The following is a 27,128-nucleotide window of genomic DNA, read 5'->3' as shown; positions in this document are numbered from 1 at the left end:
TGTGATTTCTCTTTTTGAAATGAGGCAGTAATTGAACTTTTATATTTTAACAAATAAGAAAATGTTCTGTTCTAGAGCTTTTCAAATGCTGTTGCTTTAATTTTGTTATGAGTAATAATTATATCAGGATGCTTTTGGCTGCAAAGAGCGGAAATCCCATCATGGTGGTATAGTGGTGTGAACAGTATAGAAAGATTTAACTCTCAAAGTAAGAAGTCATGAGGCAAGGCAGCTCATTTTGGCTAATTCAGCAACCCAGTCTTAACCAGGGCATCAATAAGCTCTACTGTTTGCTCTACTTAACTTTTCTATTTTGCCATCCTAGTTGTTGACTGTCCATAGGCTGGCTCCTTTTATAAGCTAAAGGTGAATGCTTCACTTAACAGACATGACAATAGCAAGGGTTACACTTCAGGAAGGAGCAAAGCCTTTCCAGAAGCCCTATGTCAAGTTTCACTGACCAGACCTAAGTTTTATGCCTACCCATAAACCCAGGCAGTTGCAAGAAGGACAAGATCACAGTTGACTGAGTTAGAGTCATCAGGATCCCTGTGTGTCTGCCTTTTTAAAATAACTCTTGTACTGTCACAGGTAGGAATAATAAAAAGTGATGGGGCCATTATTTACATCAAGGTCCGTTCTGTCTGGAGGGTATTTGCATGTATGTTTTTCTGTTGAAAGGCACTCAGTGGAACTCATACCTTGAGCATAGCCCTTATGATAATACCAGGCACATACATACTGGCTCATATGCTGCTTTCTTCTGCTGATTTGTGAGTGTGAAAAGTCACGGGCTTGCCCCGTCACCTTGCCCTGCAGTCTAACTTAGAAGAAAACAACAGAAGTTAAATGTGCTTTGCCATCAGCTCGAAATGCATTTCAGTTGCAGATAATAGGGGACAAAATTCACCACCTGGGATTCTTGCTGGATTAGGTTGTTCAGAGCCAATGCAGCAGCTCATTGTGTCATTAAAGAAGCAGGACTCTTCTCTTGCTCTTTTGTGCTATCTGAGCCTGTTTGCCACCTCACGGAGGCAAGATGGTTGCTACAACAACCATTAGATCTGTTTTCTGGGCAGAAAGAATTCACAAGTGTGAAAAGCCACACAAGCTGTCTCTCCGCTTTTTTGTTTTCAGGAAAATTATCTAGCACCATACATTAGAAATACATTGTAAGCCACAGATGTAATTCTCCATTTTCCAACACTCACGGTTTAAAAAAGAAGAAAAGAATATATTTTATTTTAACCGGTATATCCAAAATATTGTCATTTCAAAATATAGTCAGTATAAAAAATATTAATGAGAGATCTTAAATTCTTTGTGAAGGCTTCAAAAAGCAGAGTATTTTACAGCTATAACACATCTCAATTTCGACTAGCCATATTTCGAGTGCTCCGTAACCACATGTGGCTAGTCAGTGATAATGCTGGGAAATGTTAGTGCCTAACGGGCTTTCTGGGGAAACAAGATGCATAAATATACCTATGCAAATTTATTATAAATTTTACTGATATAGTGGAAAGATAGTACATAATTTACAAATAATAATAAATTATTAATTTATTAATAATTAATTATTAATAAATATACAGTACTCTTCATTGTAAATTGTAAAAAGAGCCAGTCGATTCTTACAGAATGCTTTCATTGATTTTTGCCAAACTCTTACAAGGCTCACCTGTGGTTGCACTTCATCCATGATTTGACAAAATCAGAGTACAAATAAATGGTTACCATCCAGTTCAGTAAAGAAGTTGCTTATATCGTGGACAAATGAAGGCAGTTCTAATATGAATGTTGGTTGGTATTTCTGTTTATATTAATGAGTAAGATGAAAATCAGACAAGGAAGATGTATGTTGGAACGTCACACATCTGTCCATGTGTGAGCAACTTCTGTGCTGCCTCAGTAATAGGTTTTGCATAATGGGAGACTATTTCGTCTTTCTTTCTTGTTCAATACAATGGCTGTAGTCATGACACCATTTTAAAAGTTTAATGTTCATTACTAGCATTTTCTTCATCATTTTTCCCCCTATCTTTTTTTTCAGCATTTTAATTCTAATTCAGGTCAGTAAACTTTCCCTAAATATTTTAGGCCCTGAGGATCATTACAGTTGCTGTTGCAACCGTTCAGCCATGCTGTTGTAAGGCAGAAGAAGCCGTAGATACATGTACACAGACGGGTATGGGTGTGGCCAAGTAAAGTGTTACTTAAAAAACCAGGCAGTGAGCAAAGTTTGGTCTACAGCCTTTAGTTTGTTGATCCTTGGTTTAAATGATCAAGAAAGTTTATAGTGTTTGCCAGTTTTTATAGTGTAAATGCTTCTATCCTGGTAGCCTTGAAGTGACTAACTTGAAGTCCCTGAATGGGTCTGGGAAGAAATGCTCAGTAGCTCACCATTCTAGAGTATTCCATCAGGCAAATACAGGATATGTGAATAGCCTCCAGAGCACAGAAGACAGCAGTTGATAAGAAGGAATTGAGGTGATGAGTTTTGAATATTTAATGCCTTTGTAATACTATTTAGTTTTATGTTCACATTTAATTTTTCATAATGGCTGTGTTTAACCACCAGTTTACAAAAATTCTTAAACTAACAGCTTTCATGAGCTGGTATGAACTAGATCTGGAACACTCTTGCCAATGGAGACCATAGTGGACAGCGCAGATCTCAGTCTTTTCCAGGAACCTCAGCAGACTTCTGCATACACGTCATAGGCAGGATCTGTGCATCATGCCACCTCTAGCTGCAAGAGGCTGGGCCTTGAATATTTAGCTCTTTGGCCTCTATAGTAGAGGAGAACAGGGGACAATGGAGACAGAAATGCACATGGAGTGAGTCAACCTAGAGTGTCTACTACAGTTGTGTTCTAGAACTTTTTCCATGATATATCAATATATGTTTATATACACACAAATGTGTATATAATGTGTAGATACATCTGTGTATCTCTAGGTTTTTAGTACCTAAAATGGGATTATTCCTTAGGGTTCACTTTTTCTGTTTAACTGACCTTCATTGTGTGTGCATATAGGTGTCCCCTTATTCACTATTACTGAATTCCATAGTGGGGCTTTCTAGTTCTTATCTCCACTTATTTTAACTAATACCGTATTGGAGATCGTTGGTTCTGTTCATCATTAAAATACAGTGCTTTAATGAGTATCCATGTGTAGATCTTTGTAAATATATGTAAGTATTTTTGTTTTTTAGAATAGACTCCAGAAAGTGAAATTGGCAGCTCAAAGAGTATACAAATTCTGATGTATACTGCAAAATCACTCACCAAAAAAGGGGCTGTTTAAAGTTTCATCGCCACCAACCACATTTGAGAATGCCTGCTTTCCTGACCCAAACTGGATATTGCCTATTTTTAAACTTTTGCCAGTGATACTGGACAAGTATTATCATTTTATTTATTTATTTATTTATTTATTTATTTAGAGCACTTGACCAGGGCATGGGTGGGGAAGGGGCAAAGGGAGAGAGAGGGAATCCCAAGCAGACTCCACGCCCAGTGTGGAGCCTAACGCGGGGCTTGATCTCACAACCTGAGATCATGACCTGAGCTGAAACCAAGAGTCGGACCCTTAACCAACTGAACCGCCCAGGTTCAGTTCTAATATGCATTTCTGGATTATTATTATGATTTCCTGATCATTCCTTATCTTGAATCTCATTTCTTTTTCCTTTTTTTTTAAGTTTATTTATTTTTTCTAGTAATCTCTACACCCAACATGGGTCTCGAACCCATGACCCCGAGATCAAGAGTCATCCTTTCCTCCAGCTGAGCCAGCCAGACACTCATTTATTTTTCTAAATGGTCTGACTTTGTAATTTTTTTAACTCTGTTATTTACTCATTCACATTCTCATCCATTTTCACTTGATTTCTTAATCGTTTTCTTACTGATTTGTGGAATTTTCTTATTAAAGATATTAACCTACGTGTAGTAAACGATTTCTGTTATTTAGTTTTCTGTCATCTGTCCTATAGAAATTTCCAGTGTTTATATGGTAAATATTTGTCAGATTTTATCTTCATGGCATTTATGATTTTTGTCATGCTTATGAAGATTTTCCCATGCCAGGATTTTGAGGATATTCCTCTGTATTTTATTTTGGTACTTTTTATTGTCCTATTTTTTTTTTACAATAATCTGGATTTGTGTGTGTGTGTGTGTGTGTGTGTAGTGCGAACCAGGAAACTATTTTTATTTCTGAGAGGAGAGCTAACTTTTTAACCTCATTTACCTCATTCATCCTTCTCCCACTAATTTCATATGCCAGCTTTTAATAAACAAAAACTTGCAGTTGGATGGGTCTTTTTTGAACTTTCTTCTCTGTTTGGTTAATCTTTTGATCTCTTTATGAAACAATACTACATTATAAATCACTGTGACATGTTCTTTTATCTGCAGGGATCGGGCAAGTCCTCTTCATCGTAGGTTTGTTTAGTTTTCCAGAAGACCTTGAAAGTCAGTTGGTCAGGTTCTGCTGGAAGTATTGTTAGGATTTTGATTGGGATTATGATGTTTTATTTAGAGATTAATTTGAGAAGAGTGGACTTTATGTTATTTGAATTTTCAGAGTAAGTCTAAGATTAAGTTCATCCAAACTAACACAATTCCTACTTCTTTCCCACTTCAGAAACTTCCATATGCTTTTCCCCAGGAATTAGTAGTGTCTCAGGGCTAACAAAGTACTGAGTGTTCTGACAGTTTTTTTTATATGTTAAGAATGCATCCTTCTCTCTTAGTTTGCTGAGAGTTCTAATTCTTATATGGAAACATTGTTAAATTTTATTAGATGGCGTTCTCTGTATTGACTCTAACTGTTTTTCCCTTTGGCGCATCACTGTGATGATAGATATCACTAGTCCTTTTATAGTGACTCATACCTGCATTTATCAGATAAGCCCTACCTGATCGAGATATTTTATTTTAAATTACCATGAGTTTTAGTACACTAAACTCTGTACTAAGGAATTATTTCAGTTATCTTTTGCAACATGACAAACCACCCATACTCGGTGGCTTCATGGCAGTTTATTATTGTTTTTCATGGTTCTGTGTGTTGGCTAGACTTGGCTGGACAATCTTTGCTCGAGGACTTATGTGGGTGCTATTACATGTTGGCTGGGGCTGTGGTCATTTGAAAGCTTGACCGCTTGACATCCAAGATGGTTCCCTTCAGTCGAAGTTGACTGTTGGCTGGGAGATCAGCTGGGATTGTTGACTGGGACTGTTACCTCTCTGTGCGGGCTTGGTCTGCTCACGTGTGATGGCTGGGCTCAGAGTATGCTAAGGACAAGCATTTCAAGAATAAAATGGAGGAAGCTGCAAGCCTTCTTATGACTGGGCCTTGAAGTTTCAGGAAGTCATTTCCATTATATTCTATTGGTAAACCAAGTTCTTAAGTCCAGCCCCTTCCAGGGGGAAAAGGATTGTATTCCATCTCTTGCTGTTTGGAGCTACATGTGCAATAGGGTTTTTACTGGGGGCAGCAATTTGGAGACAGTCCTTTGGCCCCCACAGTTTACATATATCCTGCATAAAAATATTCTCTCTTCCTCCCAAGACCCCCAGAGTGTCACCTCCTTATTGCATCCAGCTTGACACCTCCATCTGGTCATCTAAGTTGGGTCTACTGTGGATGAGGCTTCTTCAGTGTGGCTCCTCAAATTAAGCTCTTCTTCATGTGAGGACCAATGGGGAAGTTTTTGTCTCTTTCCACCCAGTACCCAATATACAATGGTGAACAGTGAGAGGGTAACCGTAGTAGATCCTTCTGTTAAAAGAGGAGAGGAATGTAAGTCTCTTAGCAATCTCTGGTCCATAGCAATTGTGAGGTCCAGATGGACACCTCTTACCAGTTCCTTGAGTAGTGCCCCACCTCATCCCTGTGAGTTGTTCTCTGTGGCTCTTTCTCTACACCCTGAGCTGTCCTTCATTTTATGCAAGAAATGGCCAGATTTTGTGGTTGAACAGCTTTCTTAGCCTGCTACCTACCAGTAGATAATTGGGGACAGAAAGATCTCTTCATTTTGAACTGCTTCTCCCTTTCCATCCAGTCTCGTATAATTCTCTTAAAGACTCCTGTGGGCTGGGCGCCTGGGTGGCTCAGATGGTTAAGCGTCTGCCTTCGGCTCAGGTCATGATCCCGGGGTCCTGGGATCGAGTCCCGCATCGGGCTCCCTGCTCCTCGGGAGCCTGCTTCTCCCTCTGCTTCTCCCTCTCTCTCTCTCCTCCTCTGTCTCCCATGAATAAATGAATAAAAAAAAAAAGACTCCTGTGGGCTTCCTCTGTCTCTAAGTCTCCTGCATTAGACAGAAGCCACACCCACAGCCTCTTTTAGACCGTCTCCTCTTACTGTGGTCTGAACGTGCTGTGGGACAACATCCTTCAGGTTCTTGAAAACGTTCTTGTCTAGCAGAGAGTCTAAGAGGCATAACCTTAAGATTCTTGGAAACTATTGTTTTTTTTCTGAGAGGTTCTCTAAAAATGTGCCCTTACATCTTCCTGATGTATGATTAAAGAATACTCTTCACTTCATCTTTACTGTGAAATCTTTGAGAATATTTTGTGCCTGGAAAGATTATCCTGAGCCCTATTTTTTTTTCTAAATTCTGCTAAAAACCTGAATACTGCTCATTTTTAGTTCATCTCTGTATATCCATACCTTATTGTACACATCTAGAAGGAACCATTTGGCACTTTTAGTGGTATGTGTTCTGTTTTCCATGTTGGACTGAGCAGCAGTGTTAGCCAATTTCTGTAGTTTCCAATGGCAATTTCCTTACTACGCTTCAGATCTTCCCTAGCAATCTCCTTAAGGCCTTTATACTTCCCATCTGCACCCAGTCCTCAAGCCTGTGCTTTGTGTTCCAGATTTTTATTATGGTAGCACCCCATTTTCACTTACCAAATTCTGTTCTGATACTACCACTCCACCAAACTGTGGTGGCCTAAAACAAATAGGTATATTATTTTCCTAATAATTTTGTGGGTCAGGAATTCAGAAAAGGCTCAACTGGATAGATCGTCTCTTTTTGATATGGCATCAACTTCTTCACTCACATATCTTACGATTTGGTGTCTGTCTGTCTCACTCTCCCTTCTGCATGGTGTCTCATCCTCCAGAACCTCTCCATGTGGTGGTCTCAGGATAGTCACACTTCTTTCATGACAATCAACTTCCAAAAGGCAAGAAGTAGAAAGTGCCAGGCTAATTATGGCTGTGCCTGGAACTAGCAAAGTGTTACTTCTGCCGTAATCTACTGGTCAGAGGAGCTGGAAGGCCAACACAGATTCAAAGTGGATAGAGAAATAGACTCTTGTTCGTAATGGGGGAGCAGAAGGTCGGATTACAGAAGAGCGTATGAGATGGGAGATATTGTTGTGGTCATCCTTGGGAAACACAGTCAGCCACATGATTTTTAGACATTATTTTAAGTTTGATTTGTCAGCACTCTGTGTGTGAGTATGCATGTGTGCTATTTTGTCAGATATAGTTATCAGAAGTGTATTAGTTTTGTAAAACATTTGAATTCGGAAGCTATCCCCCTTCCACCCCCCCCCCCCAGGAATAATTCAAGTAGATCAAAATTACCTATTTGTCTAAAGTTTAAAAGATTTCTTTTTTTAAAAAAATATTTATCTGAGAGAGAGAGTGTGTACACATGTGAGTTGGGAGGGGCAGAGGAAAAAGGAAGCAGAATCCTCTAGCAGAGTCCTCGCTGAGCACAGAGCCCGACGCAGGGCTCACACCCAGGACCCTGAGATCATGACCTGAGCTGAAATCAAGAGTCAGACGCTCAACTGACTGAGCCATCCAGGCGCCCCAAGTTTAGAAGATTTCTTTCATAAAACTACCTGAAATTGCCTACGCAGGAAACCTAAGATTTTAAAGTAACCAAATATATTGGGTTTTTCCTATTGATTTCTTCTATACGATCAATGTTTAGAAAGTCCTTCCCCAGTTTGAGAACGTTTGGATATTTATCCACATTTCCTGTGTGTTCTGGTTTTTCTGCTGACAGTAGTTCTTTAGTCTATCTAGAATTATATTGTTAACTATTTAGATGATAATCTCTCCCTGCTCATTTGCAATTCAGCCTTCATCCTATGCAGTGTTGTGTGTTCTGGAATCTGTTTTTGTTCTCTTCATATTGATACGTAAATTCTTTTCCATACTATGTGTTTAATTATTGTAACTCTGTCCCAAGCACTTCCAGAATGTGAAAATCACTAAGTGTTCATGCCTATAAAATGTGAGTAAATGCCACCTGATCCACACTAAGGATGAATGATTTTATAATGTTGAGAACAAGTTTTTAAAATCCTATTAAGAATTTGTTTAGTGTATAATTTAGCCAAATATTTTTGGGCCACGTTGTGTTTTCTACAAAAGAAGGAGGAATAAATAGAAATACCAGTACTCACAGTTTTATACTTGTGAATATGACTTTCAAATATATAATTTGGTTCATGGAGGTCTTTCAGAAGGAAAAAATTAATAAAAGCAGTAATTAGATGCATCTACCATTGAAGATGGTACAAAATTTACAAAAGTAAAGTAGATACTAGTAAAGAGTTTTTACAGTTTATTGAAGAAAGCTATTTGTGGAATAGATCTAGAAATATTTAATTTTTGAACCATTTAAATTTTGAATCATATGGTTAATAAATTACTTTAAAATGTATTTTTTAACAGAATGAATCTTTTATTTTCACTAATCTAGTTTATTTTTGTTTTCCAGATATTGTTTTGTGTTTGCTTTGGGATACCTCACAGTGTGCCAAATTACTAGAGTCTATATCTTTGATTATGGACAATACTCTGCTGATTTTTCAGGGTAAGTTTAACACTGACTCAGTACCCTGTTTTATCTATTCTGACATGTTGATGAAAGGACAACGTACAGTTGCATTTAGTAGTTAAAATGAAAAGTGATCAACAGATGTTTTAGTTGAAAATTCTTCTATGAATTTAGACATTTTCTTTTTTTTTTTTTTTAAGATTATTTATTTGAGAGAGCGCGCGGAAGAAAGTGAGCACGAGCAGGGGGTGGGGCAGAGGGAGAGAGAGAGAGAGACAATATCCAGCAGACTCCCCACTGAGTGAGGAGCCTGACTCGGGGCTTGATCTCATGACCCTGAGATCATGACCTGAGCTGAAACCAAGAGTCAGATGCTTAACCAACGGAGCCACGCAGGCACCCCAAACTTAGATGTTTTCTTCTTGTGACGTGGTCTTTTATGGTGCTGTATAAGTCACAAAAATAACCTGTCCTTTTAAGTTGACTTATATACAATTTCTAAATACGTAGCAATTAAATTTGTTGTATGGCATTCTGATAATGGAAGCATTCTCTAATTTTATGGAAATCTCTGTCATCAGTTGTAACTATTGAAAACCAGCCCCTTGGAGTCTGTCCTTGACTCTCTGTTTCTTTCTTTGTTCTCCTGAGCCTCTTTTGTATAGTCAGTCATTCACCAGCTTCTGTATAAGATCTGGTCACCTCTTCTTGCTTCTTAATACCCCCTGAGATTTTTTTTTGGACCAGAGGTCCTTGGCCTCGCCTTGTCTTCTGAATTTCCTAGAGAAGACACTTGAGTATGTATTTTACTTGTATGCATTTCACTTTTATGGAATGTTCTATATTCTTGTGTCTAGTATTCAGCTGAGTTGTGGAAATAACTTCTGCCTTTTTGTTCCTCCAAAAGGGAGGTAGTTCCTCTGTGGTACTCTTTGTCCTGTAACAAAACTGATTAAATGTCTGCTCCAAGATAAATGTAGTCCAAGTCCCTGAGGACCAATGTGCTCACCATCTTTCTAAAGGGACCTCTGCTAAGGATAAGCAAAGTGGAAAAAATAAAGTATATCATGGCATCTATGAAAAACAGTTAATTCAACATTAGAAATGGACCAAAGTTGTATGAACTTAGAGAAAAATTACTGCTGTGAAACAAGAGAATTTTAGAAGATGAAATTTTTTTTCTCCTTAATGGGATTCAAGTAGATTTTATTTTTTTTAAAACTGACTTAAAAACTGATTTGGATGAAAGGAGGTGGCATACAAAAGAACAAGCAAAACCAAGCCAAAACGAACTGATAAAATACACTAAAAAAACTAGTTAAATTAGCGATATGTTGAGTAGAATAGAGAAATATATCTGGAATTCAGAAAAGGAGAATAGGTGCTGGTGATCTAGCTTACAAATTATAGATATTCTTGCAGGAAAAGAGCCAACAGGCAGGATCAGTAAATATGTTGGGCCACTGAAAATCTTCAGAATTTGAAGATGTCAGCCAGGTTGCATGTTGTCATTAGGGTATAATGAAAGTAGGAACTAGTTGTGAATGCTTACAAGAGTCAAGATCACTTAGTTTAAGCTTCCTGGGAGCAGTGACCCTACTGGTCTTGTTCATTGGGGTATCCTTCGTGCTTAGCACATAGTGGCATTAAATAAACACTTACTGAATCAATAATAATAATAATACCTTAGTAAAGAAAAAAGAAAATACATGAGAAGAACGGGGGAGGAGAATAACAAACGCAATGCAGAACCACCTGAGCAACGTGGGCAAAGCTGTGCAATCTAAGAGATAAATTCATAGCTTTAGTGTTTGCGTTATAATGAACTTAGGAATGAATTAAGCATTTGGTATGAAATAGAAACAAAAAGAATACTCTTGACAAATTCAGTTTACGCATGTTGATAACAGAAATGTTAATGTTAGCAACTGAAGTTAAGACTGTAGGGTCATGACTTTTCAAATTGCCTTCTTGAGTGCTTGGATACTGTAGCCATGTACTGGGGGCACTAAGCAGGCAAGGCTCTGCCCTCCAGTCTTACTTCAGCCACAGCTGCTCTGTGTCTCTAGCTTATATTTGGGATTCCACATACTACTTCATTTAAAAAATATCGTGCTGCTTATATTTTTAAACTGCCAGATTTAAAAAGTAATCCAACGTCGCTAAATTGAAGTCATGGATGCGGTCGGCGTGAGTACGGATTTGCATGACGCACTGTTTGCTGGGCCCTCACCACCCCTCCTTTGGTTTGATCTTAGTTGTTACCTTTCTTATTTCTCTCACCTGACATTCTAAACTCTTGTTCACTACTACTCTCTAGCTGGGGATAGGCCAACTGCTGTTGAAACAGCAACACAGTTTCAGTGGCTCAGCATAATACATGTTTATTTCTCAGTCACGTGGCAGTCCTCTAAGGAGGGACCCTTTGCTTCACACACGCATTTAGGGAAGCTTCTTTCTCAGGGCTTCACCTCCTCCAGCATCTCTGGAATCCTTGTGATTATGTTGTTGGAGGCGCTGTTGATGAGCAAAGGAAGGGCATGCCTCCTCACCACTGCTGCTCACATCCTATTGGGAAAGAGTACTTACATGGCCCACAAATTAGAGGGTAGTTTGCAGTAAGAGCAAGATGCATGTTTAAAAATAGCTTTATATGACATGGCTTTTAAGTATTTTGCTGCTGAAATTTGAAATTTCATTTCAATATTTAAATATTTAAAAATGTTTAAGTATGTGGAAGAAAAACAACATAGCATGTTAAAGATGGACAACCTGATAAAAAAACTCCCAGTGTAATGTGTAATGTTTATCCCTTAGGAGGAAACATTTGACCATCAGCAGTAAACTGATAAAGATTAGGCCGAGACAAATTAGCTGAAGGAGGCCGTCTGGCAGAAGTTGAAAGACTCTTTTTTTTTTCTTTCTTTCTTTTTTTTTTTTTTTTTTTTTAACTGGACACAGGACACAAGCCACTCCTAGAGGCAGACTCTTCCCCTAATGAAATATTTAGGCATTTAGAAGTCTTGAGTGTGTTTAACACGTGAGCAGAAAAGATCGTAACTTGATCCTAATGAGGGTAAATATCCAAAATGTTGGATGTCTGCAGAAGGTAGAGTTGAATACAGTGAACCATCCTTTGTCCTAAGTGCTCATGCTGCCCTGAATTTGGCAGCACAGGAAGTGAAGCTGGGCTCTTGCTGAGGAATCACATGGGAGCTCTTTTGTACAGGGCACTCTTATTTGCATGAGGCACGGGAAACTGATACTGTGTGTGCGAATGTGTGTGCGTGCACGTGTGTGTGTGTGTGTGTGTGTGTGTGTGTAGTTAGGCATGAGTTCAAGATATGGTTAAAATGTTGATCAGATAAAAGGGACTCACTTTTTTTTTTACAAATTTGAGAGCACAAGCGGGGGTGGGGTGGGGGGAGGGGCAGAGGGAGAAGTAGACTCCCTGCTGAGCAGTGAGCCCGATGCAGGGCTAGATCCCAGGACCCTGAGATCAGGACCCGAGCCGAAGGCAGAAGCTTCACCGACTGAGCCACCCAGGCGCCACTAAGGGACTCACTTCTTAATAGAAGTTTCTTTTCGCAGAAAGGCTGAAAAGCTACTGAAGTTTTGACTTTCATGCTAGCCTCAGAAAATAGATACAGAAGAAGTGTAAAATAATTAAGTAGCTTCCCTTTATATCAGCAATAACCAGTTAGCAAATATAATAGAGAAAGGATCCTAGTTTCACAAGCAGTTAAAAACTATATGTCTAGGAATACATGTAAAAAGAAATGCACAGGACCTCTGTGTAGAAAACTATAAAACTTTACTGTAGGATATAAAAGAACACTAACTGGAGAAACATCTTGTTATTTAGGTGGTAAAATTCAGTATTATAAAGATGGTAATTCCTCTCAAGTTAATCTGTAGGTGTAATGCAGCTCAAGGTAGGGTTTTGAGGGAAATGAGATGAACTGAAAAGTTTCTCTAGAAGTGTAAGTGCTCGAGAATAGCAATCTCAGTGTAAAACACACTACTGTTTGTCAAGTAGCAGGCACTTAAATATTACAAGACTGGCACAGGAATAGACAAAGCCATGAAGCCAGGGGAGAAACATACTCATGGGATCTGAGAAATAAAGGTACAGAATAGAAATGGTGGGATTATAGATCCAGTGGCGAAAGCACTTCTTGATTATTCAGTAAATGGTGTTGAGACAGAAGAAAGGTAAATGCTTGCCTTCTTTGAAGATAACTTGTAGGTGGAAGCGAGAACAGATTTTTTTTTTTTGGCAGGAAGGTAATGAGTTCTGATTAGAGTATCTCATTTTTTGTTGTGCTGAAGGGATAGCTTAGTGCATCCACCAAGAGATGTACATGACAGAATTTTCCACTCAAATTAAGGATATGTTTTATAGCTAACCACATAGTACCAGATCCTCAGCAAACATTTTATTACTGCTTACTCCTGTGTCCATTCAGCTAGGATTTATTGAGTACGTGCTATACATTTTGCTAGGTGCAAAGTACTTTTGTAGGTGACAGTCCTGTCCAGCATATAAGGGACAGACCACGGGTCTAAAAGCTACAGGTGTGATTGTCACATGCATTCCTTTTTTTTGGTTTTGTTTTTATTTGGGGGGCGGGCAGAGGAAGAGGGAGAGAGAGAATCAGCAGGTTCCTTGCCCAGCACAGAGCCCAAAGTGGGGCTCCATCTCACAATCCTGAGATCATGACCTGAGCTGAAATCAAGAGTCGGACCCTCAACCCGCTGAGCCAGCCAGGTGCCCTGCATGTACTTCTTTCAGAAAGCCTTGCTCAAGTTGAGGGTCTGATTGTAGATGTCTCTCTGTGCTCTGTGCTGAGTTCTAGAAGGCCCCTGCTCTCATCATCCTCCTGTCACATGAAGCCCACTAACTGTGTCGTAAGCGGGATGGATGTAAATTATTCAACCGCTGAACCTTAATGTTCCGTCGATCCTGTTTTATCCCAAGGGAGTGTCTCCCACACCCTGACCTACATTTGGTAAGAGGAGACCTTCTGTCTGGCTGCTACTAACGTAGGTCAAGTTACCAAGAGCAAACAGGCTACTCTATGGCTTGAATGGTCTGGCTTCCAGCCTCCCTAAGCCTGTTCCGCTCTTCTGTCGCTCACAAAGCAGCGGGCTATAATGATCTTTATCAGAGGTCTGCAGTTTTCTGAAGGCTCTGAGCCCCCCGGGGGGGGTGCCTGGTCCTGCCCCTCAGCCCCCACCGACTGCCTGTCCTCCTCGCTGTCTGATGCTGCAGCCTTGTGGCCCTGCTCTCCTCTCTGGACTGTTGCCCAGCCCATTCCCTCTGCTCCGGGCACCCTCGCAGGCCAGCCATCCGTGCCCCTTATACAGGCCCAGGGGACATGACCCGACTCCAGGTTTTCCCCTCGGTTTGAAGTTTCTCTCATCTCCGCACGCATTCCTTCAAATGTCTCCTTTGGCTTGCAACCCTTTTTTTCTACAGTTATTCACATACCTGTTTATCCCCTGTTTTAGTGAGAAAGGCTCTCCGGAGACCACACTTTACAGCTAATTATCATGTCCTTCAGTGCCTGATGCCTAGTAGCAATTCCAATATTTATTAAAAGAAGGTTTTTTCAGACATTTGCTGTGTCTCAGATACTGTTCGAGGTATTTGTCATATTGCTACTTTATTTGATCCACACAGTGGCATCATTACCTCGATTTTTTAGATAATAATTTGGGGGGAAAAGTGAAATAGTTTCTCAGTCTCCCACAAGGGATCGCTGACGGGGGCAGGATTTGGGTGGAGCTTTCTCACTCGTGTGGCTGGCTGCCGTGGTCCCCACCTGCACCTCCACCCGGGGGTCCAGGAGGCACCTCGCACTGGACGTGCCCAAAACAGACTCCCCGCCTCCCCTCCCTGCCCCTCCTGCACTCCTTCTCAGCTGCCTCCGTCCTTCTAGGTAGTTGCTCTGGTCAGAAACCTTGGCGGCCTCAGATCTCAAACCCTACATTGAATCCATTGTCGGATCGTCATCAGATGCTGTCATCTTTCCCTTCTGACGACAGCCGGGCTCCACGTCAGCCTGCACGTGCTGTCACCCTCTCCTGCCCACTCACCCCACCATCCCCTCCTGGCCTATTTAATCCCACCATGGCTCCCGAGATTTTTTCAGCCCAGAGCCAGAATACATCCATTTAGAACCAGGTGACTTCATGCCGAAAACCCTCCAGTTCGTGCGTCGCTGGGTTCAGAGCCCGTCCTCACTTGCCCCTACAGAAGCCTTCTGGGTCTGACATCTGCCCCCGCCTGTCTCCAGCTTCTGCCCCTGTCTCCGCTCCGCACCTGCTCCAGTCCCGTCTCCCCCTGGGCCAGTCACATTTCTGCCTGAGGGCCGTTGAACTGCTTTTCTCCCTTCCTGGATGTTCTTAACCTCCACAAGCTGCTCTCTGCCTTGTTCTCGCTTGAAATGTCACCTTCAGGGTGAGGCCGGTTATCACCCTCTGCGGGCACTCCCTCTTCCCTGGCCCTGCTTCGTTCTTGTGCTCCGCACTCAGCAGCATCTGGTATACGAGGCATTTACCTGTTTATTCCTTTCTTATCTCTCTCTGTCCTGTCCATTGTGAGGTCTGTGGCAGCGAGACCTTCATCTTGTGCACGGTTGTGTCTCCAGCATCTGGCTTATTGTAGGTGCTTGTTGAACACCTGTTTTTGAAGGAGGGAGTAAGGTGAATGAATGAGCGTGGCTCAGAAACCCATGCCCTTTCCATCATGTCTCCCTGTGTATTCTTTGGCATTCGGTGTGTGAGGCTTGTTTGGCTGCAGGGGTTTTTGCTGTTTGTGGAGGAAAGAGATGACTACGGGGGAGAATTGACAGTTCCTCTCTATTGTCAGGTGACTTATACCCTGGTGGCAAACCGACCTTTGACCTGGCAGGTGCTTGCTGTTGCTTTGTCACATTCGTATGCAGATGTCTTTAGAGTCAGCATCTCCTAGAGATGATGGACAATTAAGAAAGTGACTATTCTTTTTAGCATTCATTTTCTTTCTTTTTTTTTTATTATGTTCAATTAGCCAACATCATTAGTTTTTGATGTAGTGTTCAACGATTCATTAGTTGCGTATAACACCCAGTGCTCATCACCTCACGTGCTGTCCTTGATACCCATCACCCGGTATTCATTTTCTAACTAAATCCTATTACTCTCATTATTTGTAGAGACAAAAAAATGCATATAAATGATTTTTAACTTTTGCATCATTTTAAGTTTTAAGAAGTGTAGAGCTTTTAGTTCTTTACATCAGATTCGCTTTTTAAAAATATTACCTGAAACTATTTCATCAATTGAAGTATTTATTTTGAACAGTTAGAGTCCATATCTTCCCACATTCCTAGCAGAGTGCCAGCAGGAGTAAGTACGTGTCGTTCCACCCAAACACAGTGATGTCGTCATGTAGAAGGTACAGGTGGCTCAGTCCGCAGCCCAGAGCGTACTCGGTGGAGGTTCTGAAGCCCTCCACCTTCTCCCCTCCTCCATCCTTCACACTCCACCCTGGGGGAAGCCAGAGGGCCTCTCTGATTCACATCAAGTGATCTCAGACTTTCTAGAACCCGGGAAGTGATTACCTATTGCAGGCTCCGCCAGATGCAAAATCAACAGGTAGTGAAAATGTCAGTAAAAGTATAAGTGAAATAATGTCTGAGTCACTGAAACAAGTATTTATGAACAAAATGCACTGTTAAGACCCGCTGCAGGTAATCTCTTTGAGAACAGTGGAGTTGTTTTCATTTAGAAGTGTTTTCTTCGCACCCTGGGTTCGGCTGTAGTGAGGTGAAATTGGTTCTCCTTCCCCATCACTCTGTTGTTTCCTGGTCTTGCACATGCCTGTGTTGGACTCATCTGTCCATTTTCCCCTCTGGTTTATTTTTCTGAGCTCTCAATAATCTGTTTGTGCCTTACTGAACCCTATACTGTAGTACTGTCTTATTTTCATTTATAACTTACTCCTTCAGAGTCTCTCTGTAGTAATTCTGCCTTCTAGCATTTTACTCTCACATTTGCCACCCCCTGCCCCCACCCCATGACAGGTTGGACCAGAGGCAGCAGAACTGCCAGCCATTTAAAACCAAAGGGAAGGGCACGTGGATTGCTCAGTCATTGGGTGTCTGCCTTCGGCTCAGGTCATGATCCCAGGGTCCTGGGATTGAGCCCCGTATCCGGCTCCCTGCTCCGTGGGAAGCCTGCTTCTCCCTCTCCCACTCCCCCTGCTTATGTTCCCTCTCTTGCTGTCTCTCTCTCTGTCAAATAAAAAATAAAATCTTAAAACAACAACAACAACAACAACAACAACAGAGGGAACGTTCAGGGCTAATGATCACCAGTAAAGAAAACAAAATGATGTTGAGAAGTCTTTGCAAACCAGTTGGTTCTCTGAGCCCATGTGTATGCCAAGTATCGAAGGTGCAGAGATAAATAAGGCAGTGTTTCTGGTGTTCAGTAGCCCATGACTTTTGTGGTGACAGGAAAGTAAATCAAAAAAATTACAAAACAGTATGGTAAATGCTTTCAAGCACAGATGAAAATGGACAGGCAGGAGTGAATATGATCAACCTGTAGAAGGAGTAAGAGACCTTGACTGGACACTTAGAAGAGTCCATGTATTTGGCATTTTTTTTATTTAGCACATATCGTGGGCTAGGCACTGGGGATTCAGTAGTGAAAAAGACTGTTCCTTACCTAATAGACTTTCTAGAAAGGAAAGAGATTTTAAAACAGCCAATGTAATTGGATCAACGAAACACCCATGAACCTGAAAATATTTGGAAGGAAGCAAACAAGCTAAGGTTAAATGAAGGACAGGTGTGGGCATCGTGGCTGAGGGGCTACGGGAGGCAGAGCTGTCCAGTGGGCCTCTAGTACGAAGTGACTTCTCAGCTGGGACTTGAAGAAGGAGCTATCCTTGCAAAACAGTTCCAGAAAGAGTGGTCGAAGTGGACGGAGCAATATTTGGAAAGACTCTGGAGCATTCAGCTCTGCTTCCTGCCTTCTTTCCAACCCTGTTAGGGAGCGTGATTCTCGGATGGAGCAGCGCGGTCTCACACCACCCGTTCTCCCAGCCCAGCTCACTTCCCGGAGGCATCCTGCGGCTGCACACCTGATAGCGCAGGAACTGCCTGGGGCTGCCGGGACGCGCGGGGCGCGGGGCACGAAGGGCGTGCACGCCGAAAGCACGTATATGCATTTATGGAGCATCTTACATATATGTACCGAACAGTTTAGTATGTCACTGAGTGGATAAACTTCATGACTTGATATCGTTTTTATTATGTTTTGAGGAACAATGGGAATTAGAATTTAGAACTGAAGAGTATTTTATAATTCTTTGGTGAACTAAACTATGAAGAGAATGAGGCAGGATGAGAAAAGTGATTCTCTGCCCTCAGGGAAGTGGGAATCGTTGTTTTTACAAACCTCAGAGGCACGTGAAACATCCTGCAAGCTAACAGGGCAGCTGGGTATTCGTAGCAGCCCGGAGGATGGGTCGGCTGAGGGCTCGTTTCCTGAGAGCAAGTGGTAGAAAAGGAAGAACTGACTTTTAAGGGAACCCAATGGGAATCTCCTCCCTCATGCACTGAATTTGAGAGCAGTTGTCATCAGACAGGACAGGTTTTGTGTGTGTGTGTGTGTGTGTGTGTGTGTGTGTGTGTGTGCGCGCGTGTGTGTGTGAGAGAGAGAGATCTTGCCTGCTGGGTGAGGAGAATGAGCCGTAAGTTCTCATGGCCCCCAATGGCGTCCTCCTTTCTTTACGTGTTGAAGGATGCTCCTGTTTGGCCAGAGGTGGAGTGGACACTGACCACTCGTGCTGAGCACTGGGGCAGGTGGAAGAGCACCGGGTCTCTGTGGTGGGGTCTGAGCTTCCTCCTGCACTCGCTGGTGGCGTGGCTGGCCTGTCCCCAACGCCTTGCCTTCCCTGCGCAACGGAGGCCATTTGGACTCCGAGGAGGTGATGCTCACACTCTACCTGTAGGCAAAACAGGAGTTCCCGGTTTTAGTGAAATTCCAAAAATATAAATAAATACCTTGTGATTAATTGTTCTGTACCATGAATGTCTGTAAGCTAACGTAATAAAGGATAAATGTATATCCTGGTGGCTTTCAAAATGTGGATTTATTTATTTTTCCTTTCCAAACTGTCCATTCAATTAGAGATTATAAAATATGGCGAAACGATTGCCATTTTCTTGATTGTGGCATGGCTTGGAGCCCTCTTTAAAGGGTGCTCTAGGCCAAGGGCAGCTCTCGCAGGCCCTTAGCCCCGGGGTCCCCGACCAGCAAGCCGGGCACTGTCCTCTTTCTGCCCCCCCATCCCTCCTGTTCTCTTCTACATTCTCACCCAGCCTCTTTTAATTTTCTACCTATTCCCCTTTTCCCAACTCACTTTCCACCTGTAGGTCAGCTGAGGCAAAAGGCAGCGTGGTATGTTGAAAACTCAGAATCAGAAAGCCCAGGCCACGCCTGATGCCTGGGGGCTCTTTCCACTGGTCTCGAGTTCTAGGTCGCCAACGGCGGGGGGGGGGGGGGGGGGGGGGGGCGCGGCGGGGGCTGCTGCTCCCTCAGGGTCTCAGGTGGAGCTTGAGCAGGCGTTTCTCCCCCTCTCTCTCTCCCTCTCTCTCTGCCTGCCTCCTTGCCCGCCCTTCCCTTCTCTTCTTCCCTCCCTCCCTCCCTTCCTGCTTTTTTTTTTTTTAAAGCAAGGGAGAAGACCTGGATCCGTCAGCTCCTATACCTACCCCAAACACAGCAGCCCCTGGATTATCTCTTTGAAATCCCTTCAAAATCTTTTTGTATGTTAAAAAATGTCAGCATTTTGTAGTTGTATAAGCAGAGTAAACTCTTTTTCATACATCCTAAGTATTATTTTAAGTTTCTGCTTTCAAATACTTGTTTTTTTTATTTTGTCACAGCCCAATGATGATAATTACCCAGAAGATCACTAGTTTGGCTTACGAAATTCATGATGGTAAGAATTTAGAAATTAATCTTTTGTCGCTGAAAGAAATCCTATTCAAATGTACTTTCACCTGAGATATGTCCCTAACTTTCTGCTCTGTATTTAAGGAGGTCAGAGAGGGGAATCTTTAACTCTGTCTACATTAAAGTGTATTTATTTTTCTGCAGTGTTTAATCTCAATTTCACACTTGATCCAGTGACAAAAACAGAGTAAAAGAATGGGATCCTGTCATAGGACCCACATTAGTGGCAATTTAAAATATAAAGGAAATAGACATTTGATCTCAATCAAGTGTTATTAGTCCCTGCTTCATCTCTGTGTTACATTTTTATTAATATTTGATGTTTTCCCCATGCCCCTTATCCCTTAATATATAATACATACAGTGACATATATTTTTAGCATAAATATTTATATATTCGTATTTTATATCTTCAGTGAAGGGACACCTTGCCATAGGAAATGCTAATGGAGGAGCATCCCCATCAGACCCGTCATTCGTCGTGGCCTAGGGAGCTTCTTGCATGGGGCTTCTAGCCCCACTGTATATATAGATCACCCATCCTGTACCCTCTCCTATGGAAGACCTACAAATAATTTTTAAGTATATTGTTTGCCTCTTAATTTAGTCCTCCTTTGGTCTTTAAATTGGGCTTAGAATCTAGTAAGTTGATGTGTAATTGTAAATCGTATCCTCCTCTTTGGGGAGAGAAGGTAAAGAAATGGATGGAGAAGGTGTGTAAGTACAGTTTTCATTCCTTAGAGTCATCGAGAGATAAGGAAATCATTCCTTGCTTTATGTTGAGCTTGTAGCCCATAATACTGATTAGTCATTTAAATCATCTAATAATAGAAACATCTTAATGCCCCCTTTTGAAAGTCATAGTGTTTGCTATAAAATATGCTAGCATTTTGGAATTTTTAAGATAATAATGATTTCCTCTAGAGAAGAGTCGGATTTGTGCCCTGATTTGTGGTGTTTATCTCCTACAGACCTAGATGTGTTGGGTTACATGGTGATCCTTTGATGTGATTGAACCTGTGTTGCAATGAGAAAGAAAGGAACCAGTGATTCCAAAATTGGGATTATAGCTTGAATTTCCAATGAGAAAAGTGGTGGAAGTGTGAATGGGGAAAAACACCATTCTTTTCTTGGAGGAAACCATAATTGATAAAAGTCCCTGTTTTTATTTTTCAGGGATGTTTCGAAAGGATGAAGAACTGACGTCATCACAGAGGGGGTTGGCTGTAAGGTACGTGCTCTCTCTCACCGTGTCGTGCCTTGATTCGCGCGGTCTCTGCCTCAGATGCACTTCACTCTCATGGCTAAGGCTGACTCATCCTGTTGGCGGTACTGACTTCATGAAAACCAAACTTTCCTCCCTCCGCACACCGCCCTGCCACCACATCTTGCGAGGCTAGGCTACCTGTCCCTTGTAAGGCTCCCATGGCACCTTGGATATATCAGCCTACAGGATGTGCTGCTTATGTACCACACGGATATCACTAAATTTTCTCTCTCTCCTATGATTTTCTGAGTTCCCTGAAGACAGTCTTCATGTCTGCCATGTAGTAATGAGTGATAATCGCTGCTTCTGTTTATAGACCGATAACTTGATGGCAGTTACTGGGCTAAGATATGTTAATACAACACATAGACACCATGTTTTGAAATAATGAAGAACCAGTAAGACCTTCTCGATATTATTTGAGGAATTCATTCTGGGTAGGCTTCTACTTCATTTATGATAGTACTCTGTTGACTAAGGAATAGCTTAATTTCTTGGAAGGCTCTATCTTAACCTAATATAATTAGAGATTGAATCATTTTACCTAAAGAAAAATTCCTAGGAAGCCCCTTGTTTTCAGTAAATCTAGAACAAACAGATGCATGGCTGTCAGAAGAATGAGGTTAAGCTTGTGATAGTAGATAGACCCTTTTGGTAGCATGTCTTGGGAATCTTCTTATGTTTTCCTATTTTGATATTCTCTATAGTCAGTATTTACATATCAGTAGGTATACATTTGAATATACTCAGATTACTTTGATCTGGGTTCTGTAATCTTTAGGCGTCCTTCGCCCATCCCTAAACCTCTCATTAAGAGACACTCAGCGCCCCCCCCCCCGTTTCTGCCTTCCCTCCCACACACCCACCTGGCAAAACCCCAAACCCTATTAAATTCGACTCTCTGCCTACCTAAACAGTGGAAGAAAGCAGAGTGGAAAACATTCATTGCAGATTGGACCTGTTTTGAGTGTGTTACTGCAAATTTAGAATCATGGCCTTAGTGTTGCCAGGAGTTCGGCTGCATCTGTCCCGTGCGCTCCCCGCCCCCCCCACCATGAGCTCGTGTGCGCTCCTTCCTCAGACTTACAGCACTCCCTCCCCCGCACTCACTTAGGGTGGTAGCAAAGTTTGATTCTTGGAGAAAAGAAAGGCAGCCCTACTTCATTTTGCTACCACTAAACCTGCCAGACTGCCTGTGTCTGTAACAAATAATCCTCTTTCTGTCCCATACCAAGGATTCACTGTCCCTCATCCAGTCCGAGGCTAGCTTCTCACTTCTCACCGAATCCAGCTGCTTCTCTTTAACTCAAGGCTTTTGCTTCCTCGGTTGTCCCGCCCCTTGCATGGTCACTCATCGTTTCTCCATCTTTTCCCGCTGAAAGGAGACACACCTTTACCTCACTTCCCCTTCGAGCTCCCTCCCCATTACTCTGCAGCCTGTAGAGCAAGACTCTGGGAAGGATGTATGTCACCGTCTCCCCGTCCTCACCCCCATTCCTTCCTCGGGCCCCCGCAGTCGGGTGTGTCCTCACCGCTGGTCTGATAGCATGCTCCAAGGGGACCCTTTATCTCGGGGGGTGTAAGTGGTCAGCCTTGGTTTGCATGCAGCTCAGCCTCTCAGTACCGTCCGATCCAGCGGACCCTTCAGTCCCTGAAATATTCCTCTCTCGTCTTCCGGGACACCACCCTCTTGGTGTTCTTCTTGCCTCCGTGGCTGTTTACTTCTGTCGTCTTTGCTGAATCCCCCTGCTGCGAGGCTCACCACTTAGTATTCGTGGACTCCAAGGCACGCCTTTAGACATCGCCGTCTTCTCTGGGTGTCACGCGCAGTCCGTTGCCCCTAAATACTGTCTGCGTATCTGAGGTCTCGTAACTGTCCTGCCACCTGTCTCCTGAGCTCCAGCCTTGCAGCCAGCTGCCATTTCAGCATCCCAGCATGGGTCTGAGCTGGCATCTCAAATAGAGCACGTTCCAAATAGAACTCCTGAGTCCTGCCTCCCTCTTCCCTCTCCCCAGCCCGCTCTTGGCTTAGTTCACAGCGGCACCATTTGTCACTAGTGCCTTAGGGCGAAAACTTGGGCAAACTCACGCGTTCTTACTGCAAATCTGCTTCACTGGCAAGTTCACTCTCCCTTGGAGACCTGTCTCTCATGTGACCATGACATCTGACTGACCCTGATCTGACTGGCTTCTCACCATTCCCACTGAGACCACCCCAGCTGGACCCTCGCTCTCTGCTTGGTCTACTGGAACAGCCTCCCCAGCAGGGTTCAGATTTCTGTCTTCTTTCCCTCCACCGTCTACCTTCCACTCAGCAGCCAGGGGTCTTTGTAATGTGTGTTGGATTATATTTTTCCCCTCCTCTGAGGGAAACCCCACAGTGGCTCCTCATGTAGTTAACTGGGAGCAGACTAACCGCTTAGGACCACTAGGTACAAGACCTGACAAGAGCTCATAGCTCTGCCACTTGTAACTACACAGAGCTCCTTGTCAGAAACCCCCTTCTCTGCCGTCACTCTCTGTCCTTGGCCCTGCTTGATTTTTCTTCACAATATGTATTACTGTCTGATGTTATGTATTTATTTTGCTTGTCCCTCTCTCTGTCTTTCTAATGTAAACTCTGTGAGGATAGAACTTTGGCCCATTTATCATTCTGTCCTCATGGCCTCAATAGCAGTTCACCACTGAGGGTGCTTGTGCCCCCGCAGGAGACATTTTTGGTTGTCACAGTGGAGAGGGGAGGTGCTGCTGACACCTAGTGGGTGGAGGCCAGGATGCCGCTAAACATCCTACGGTGCCCAGGACAGCCCCTGACAACAAAGAAGTATTGTCCAAAACAGTCCGTAATGCTGAGATTGAGAAGCTCGAACCTGGGACAATGTGGAGTTGATCCCAAATAAATATTTATGGAATGAAAGGATGATTCTTTCATGTAATGTCATAAATGAAGTATTACAGTTATACTTTGTTCTCATTTTAAGAGCAAATATTAAAATTATCTACTGAGTACCTAAAATGATTTGTCACTTGATATGACCGTTGAGCCAGAAATTACTTCAGCAAATTTCACGGTTCAGAGTTATCTCCTGTCCTTGCAAATTGTGATACATAGTTTGACTTGGTAGGACTGGGCTGCGCCTTGATAACCTGGCATTGTTTGGGGTGGGTTGAGATGGAGATTTGTGACGGGAGCACAGGAAGTTCTTCCATGGCTTTTGATTGTCGGGCGCTTACCCCAGCAAGTGAGGCAGTGAGAAAGCATTCTCTTTCAGCATTACGGAAAAAAATGCAAGAGCAAATCTGCCAGCAACATTTTTCTCTCCTCAGTTTTGAGCCTTCAGGAGAAAATATGTAAGGCTCAAAACGCTTTTAAATGTAGAAGAATAATTCTGGAAAGATCTAAAAAAGGAGTTTGGGCTAAGTGGGGATGTAGCTAGTATCAGATGGACAGGAAGCACTGCTTTCTTGTTTATTGTTTTTTATAAAGGTACATATAAGGGGGTCTCTCAGCTTCTCTTGGCCACAGAGAGGGTTTGTGCTTTTTAAGGAAACCACTTCTCAGAGAGGAAGGAAGGATCATAACGTCTTCCAGAAGCCTGCTTCCCATCCTCAGGTGGAGTCGTTCTTCTATTGATTATAGTTTATAATTGTCAGTGGGAAGCAAACTTAGTAAATGGAACTGCTGGTAGAAAATAAATAAGGGGCACCCGGGTGCCTCAGTCAGTTAAGTATCCAAGTCTTGATTTCGGCTCAGGTCATGATCTCAGGGTTGTGAGTTTGAGACCCGCGGCGGGGCGGGCTCCACGCTCAGCAGGGAGTCTGCTTGAGCTTCTCTCTCCCTCGGCCCCTCCCCGCTGTCTGCCTCTTGCTCCTGCACATGTGCTCTCTCTCTTTAAAAAAAAAAAAAAAAAAAAAAAAAAAGGAAAAGAAAATAAAGACATAGACTGCTAATTCATCTATATGATAATGTATACGGTCTATATAGGTTCTTGTGTTACTAAGTATTTTTTACCCAGTTCCTTGCATTAAGATCTAGAAAGCTCCATAAACTCTAGATGCCATGTGCCATCGGGACAGACCTCAAAGCAGTTGAATGACGAATGTTGCAAGGCATCCTTCATTCGGTACTCTCTTGCACCCACGTCCAGTCTGTGAGCAAACCCCCCGGGTTGTCCTGCCAGAGCGTATGCAGGTGCTGCTCCCCCGCTGTTCCCGGCCACTGTCACCTCCTGTCGGGGGATCCCAGTGGCCTCCTGGCTGGCCTCTGACATCCACCCTTGTCCTGTCCATACTCGGGCTAGAGGGATTCTTCGGAAACCCTACTGTAGTTTTTTCATTGCATTCAGAATAAAGGCCAAAGTTCCTACCATGGCTTATAAGGCAGCCCTAGATGACCTCACCTTGGTTCTCTCTGGTTTTTCTCCTGTTTCTTTCCCTGGTTCAGCAACACCAGCCTCCCTGCTGCTGGACGCACCCCATCTCAGGGATTTCACACTCACTGTTCCCTCTGCGTGGAATCCTTGTCCCGGTTACTCACATAGCTCCCTGTCTCACTGCCTTCCCATCTCTGCTCAGATACTGCCTTATAGAAGGCCTTCTTATATAGATATAAGAAGAACCCTTTATCTTTGTAGTACTTAGCACCTCTGAAAATATTTTATACACTTTTTCAATTATCTGCTTTCTGCATCTGTTATGTGAGCTCTGTGAATGCAGACTATTGCTCTGCCTTGTTATTGTAGCATCTCTAGACCCTGGAGTGTGTGGGCACGTAGTCAATGCACACATGGATTTGTTGGGCGAGTGACCGACTAACTGGTAGGGGAAGATTCTTTATGCCGTCTCTTGTCGGTCTCAGGTTTGTTTTGTAATGGAGAAATCCAGTGGCAACCCTTTGTAGTTGCTCACAAAGATCTGTACGGAAATTCTCTTCTCCAGAAATAGTGCTGGGCATTACCACATCCTCATCTTTGGAATTCCTGTCATACGAATGCAAATGAAAATTAAAGCTTGCTTTGTGGCACAAAGGGGAAGAGCAGCGAGGTGGAAGCCCCTGATTCCTGCACCCATGTTTTCGGTGAGCTCGGGGCCCCGTCTCACGAGCTGCGTGTGTTTTACCCGCAGGCGCATGCCGAGCCTCCTGGAGTACCTGAGCTACAACTGCAACTTCATGGGCATCCTGGCGGGCCCACTCTGCTCCTACAGAGACTACATCACCTTCATCGAGGGCCGGGCGCACCACAGGGCGCCGCCAGGCGCAAGTGGGAAAGAGGACATGCCGTGTGAGAGAGCAGAGCCGTCACCGAACGTAAGCTCGTGAGGTTGACCTGAGCCTCGACAGCTTGTGTTGCGTAGTGTTCTTTGTTCAACGATACTGATATCTTCAAGGTCTGAACTTACTGTGCCTTTGAAACTATTTTTAAGATAAATGACTCTTCACACTGCAGTTAGTAGTGATGTCTAGTAGCGGTACGATCATCATCAAAGAACAAAACTAAGGTTACTTAAGAAGTGGTGCTGGGGGCACCCGAGTGGCTCAGTGGGTTAAGCGTCTGCCTTCGGCTCAGGTCGTGATCCCGGGGTCTTGGGATCTGGCCCCACATCGGGCTCCCTGCTCTGCGGGGAGCCTGCTTCTCCCTCTGCCTCTGCCCTTCCGCTGCTCGTGCTCTCTCTCCCCCACCTCTCTCTCCCTCAAATAAATAAATAAAACCTTAAAAAAAAAAAACAAAAAAGAAGCAGTACTGAGCTCCTGAGTGAAAACGACGTTTTATAGTTACCGAATATTTTACAAGAAAGCCATTTGCACAGACCCGACCCAGCCTAGTTTCTCAGGCTTCTTCCTTCCCTGCACTTCACGTTCCACCTAATCTAAAGTGTTCTCTTCTCCCCTCCTGACTTCCCTCTCCTCCTGGTCATCGCCAGTTGAAGTCTTACTCCTCTTTAAAGGCCTACGTCAAATACCACCTTGTCCACAAAAGTTTTCCTGCTTCCCCACAATAGAACAGTTAACAATAGCTA

General features: G+C 43.0%; 1 protein-coding gene across 6 annotated transcripts in view; it reads left to right on the top strand.

The window, feature by feature from the left end:
- The window catches only part of MBOAT2 (membrane bound O-acyltransferase domain containing 2), a 120,415-nt gene that overhangs the window by 78,575 nt on the left and 14,712 nt on the right, over window positions 1-27,128 (top strand). For 3 of the 6 annotated variants that reach the window (XM_027621231.1, XM_027621232.1, XM_027621233.1), the window contains 4 exons: window positions 8,768-8,863; window positions 19,774-19,829; window positions 21,020-21,074; window positions 26,235-26,418. In XM_027621231.1, coding sequence (XP_027477032.1) covers window positions 8,768-8,863; window positions 19,774-19,829; window positions 21,020-21,074; window positions 26,235-26,418 — 391 coding nt within the window. Of the gene's footprint in view, window positions 1-8,767; window positions 8,864-10,966; window positions 11,022-18,271; window positions 18,291-19,773; window positions 19,830-21,019; window positions 21,075-26,234; window positions 26,419-27,128 lie in introns of those variants that run through there. The other 3 variants (XM_027621235.1, XM_027621236.1, XM_027621234.1) reach the window with 3 other exon arrangements.

This window comes from Zalophus californianus, chromosome 8 (genome assembly GCF_009762305.2).
Source record: "Zalophus californianus isolate mZalCal1 chromosome 8, mZalCal1.pri.v2, whole genome shotgun sequence".
Lineage (NCBI taxonomy): Eukaryota > Metazoa > Chordata > Mammalia > Carnivora > Otariidae > Zalophus > Zalophus californianus.
Note: the sequence above shows the minus strand (reverse complement) of the source record. Positions and strands in the feature narration are given on the sequence as shown.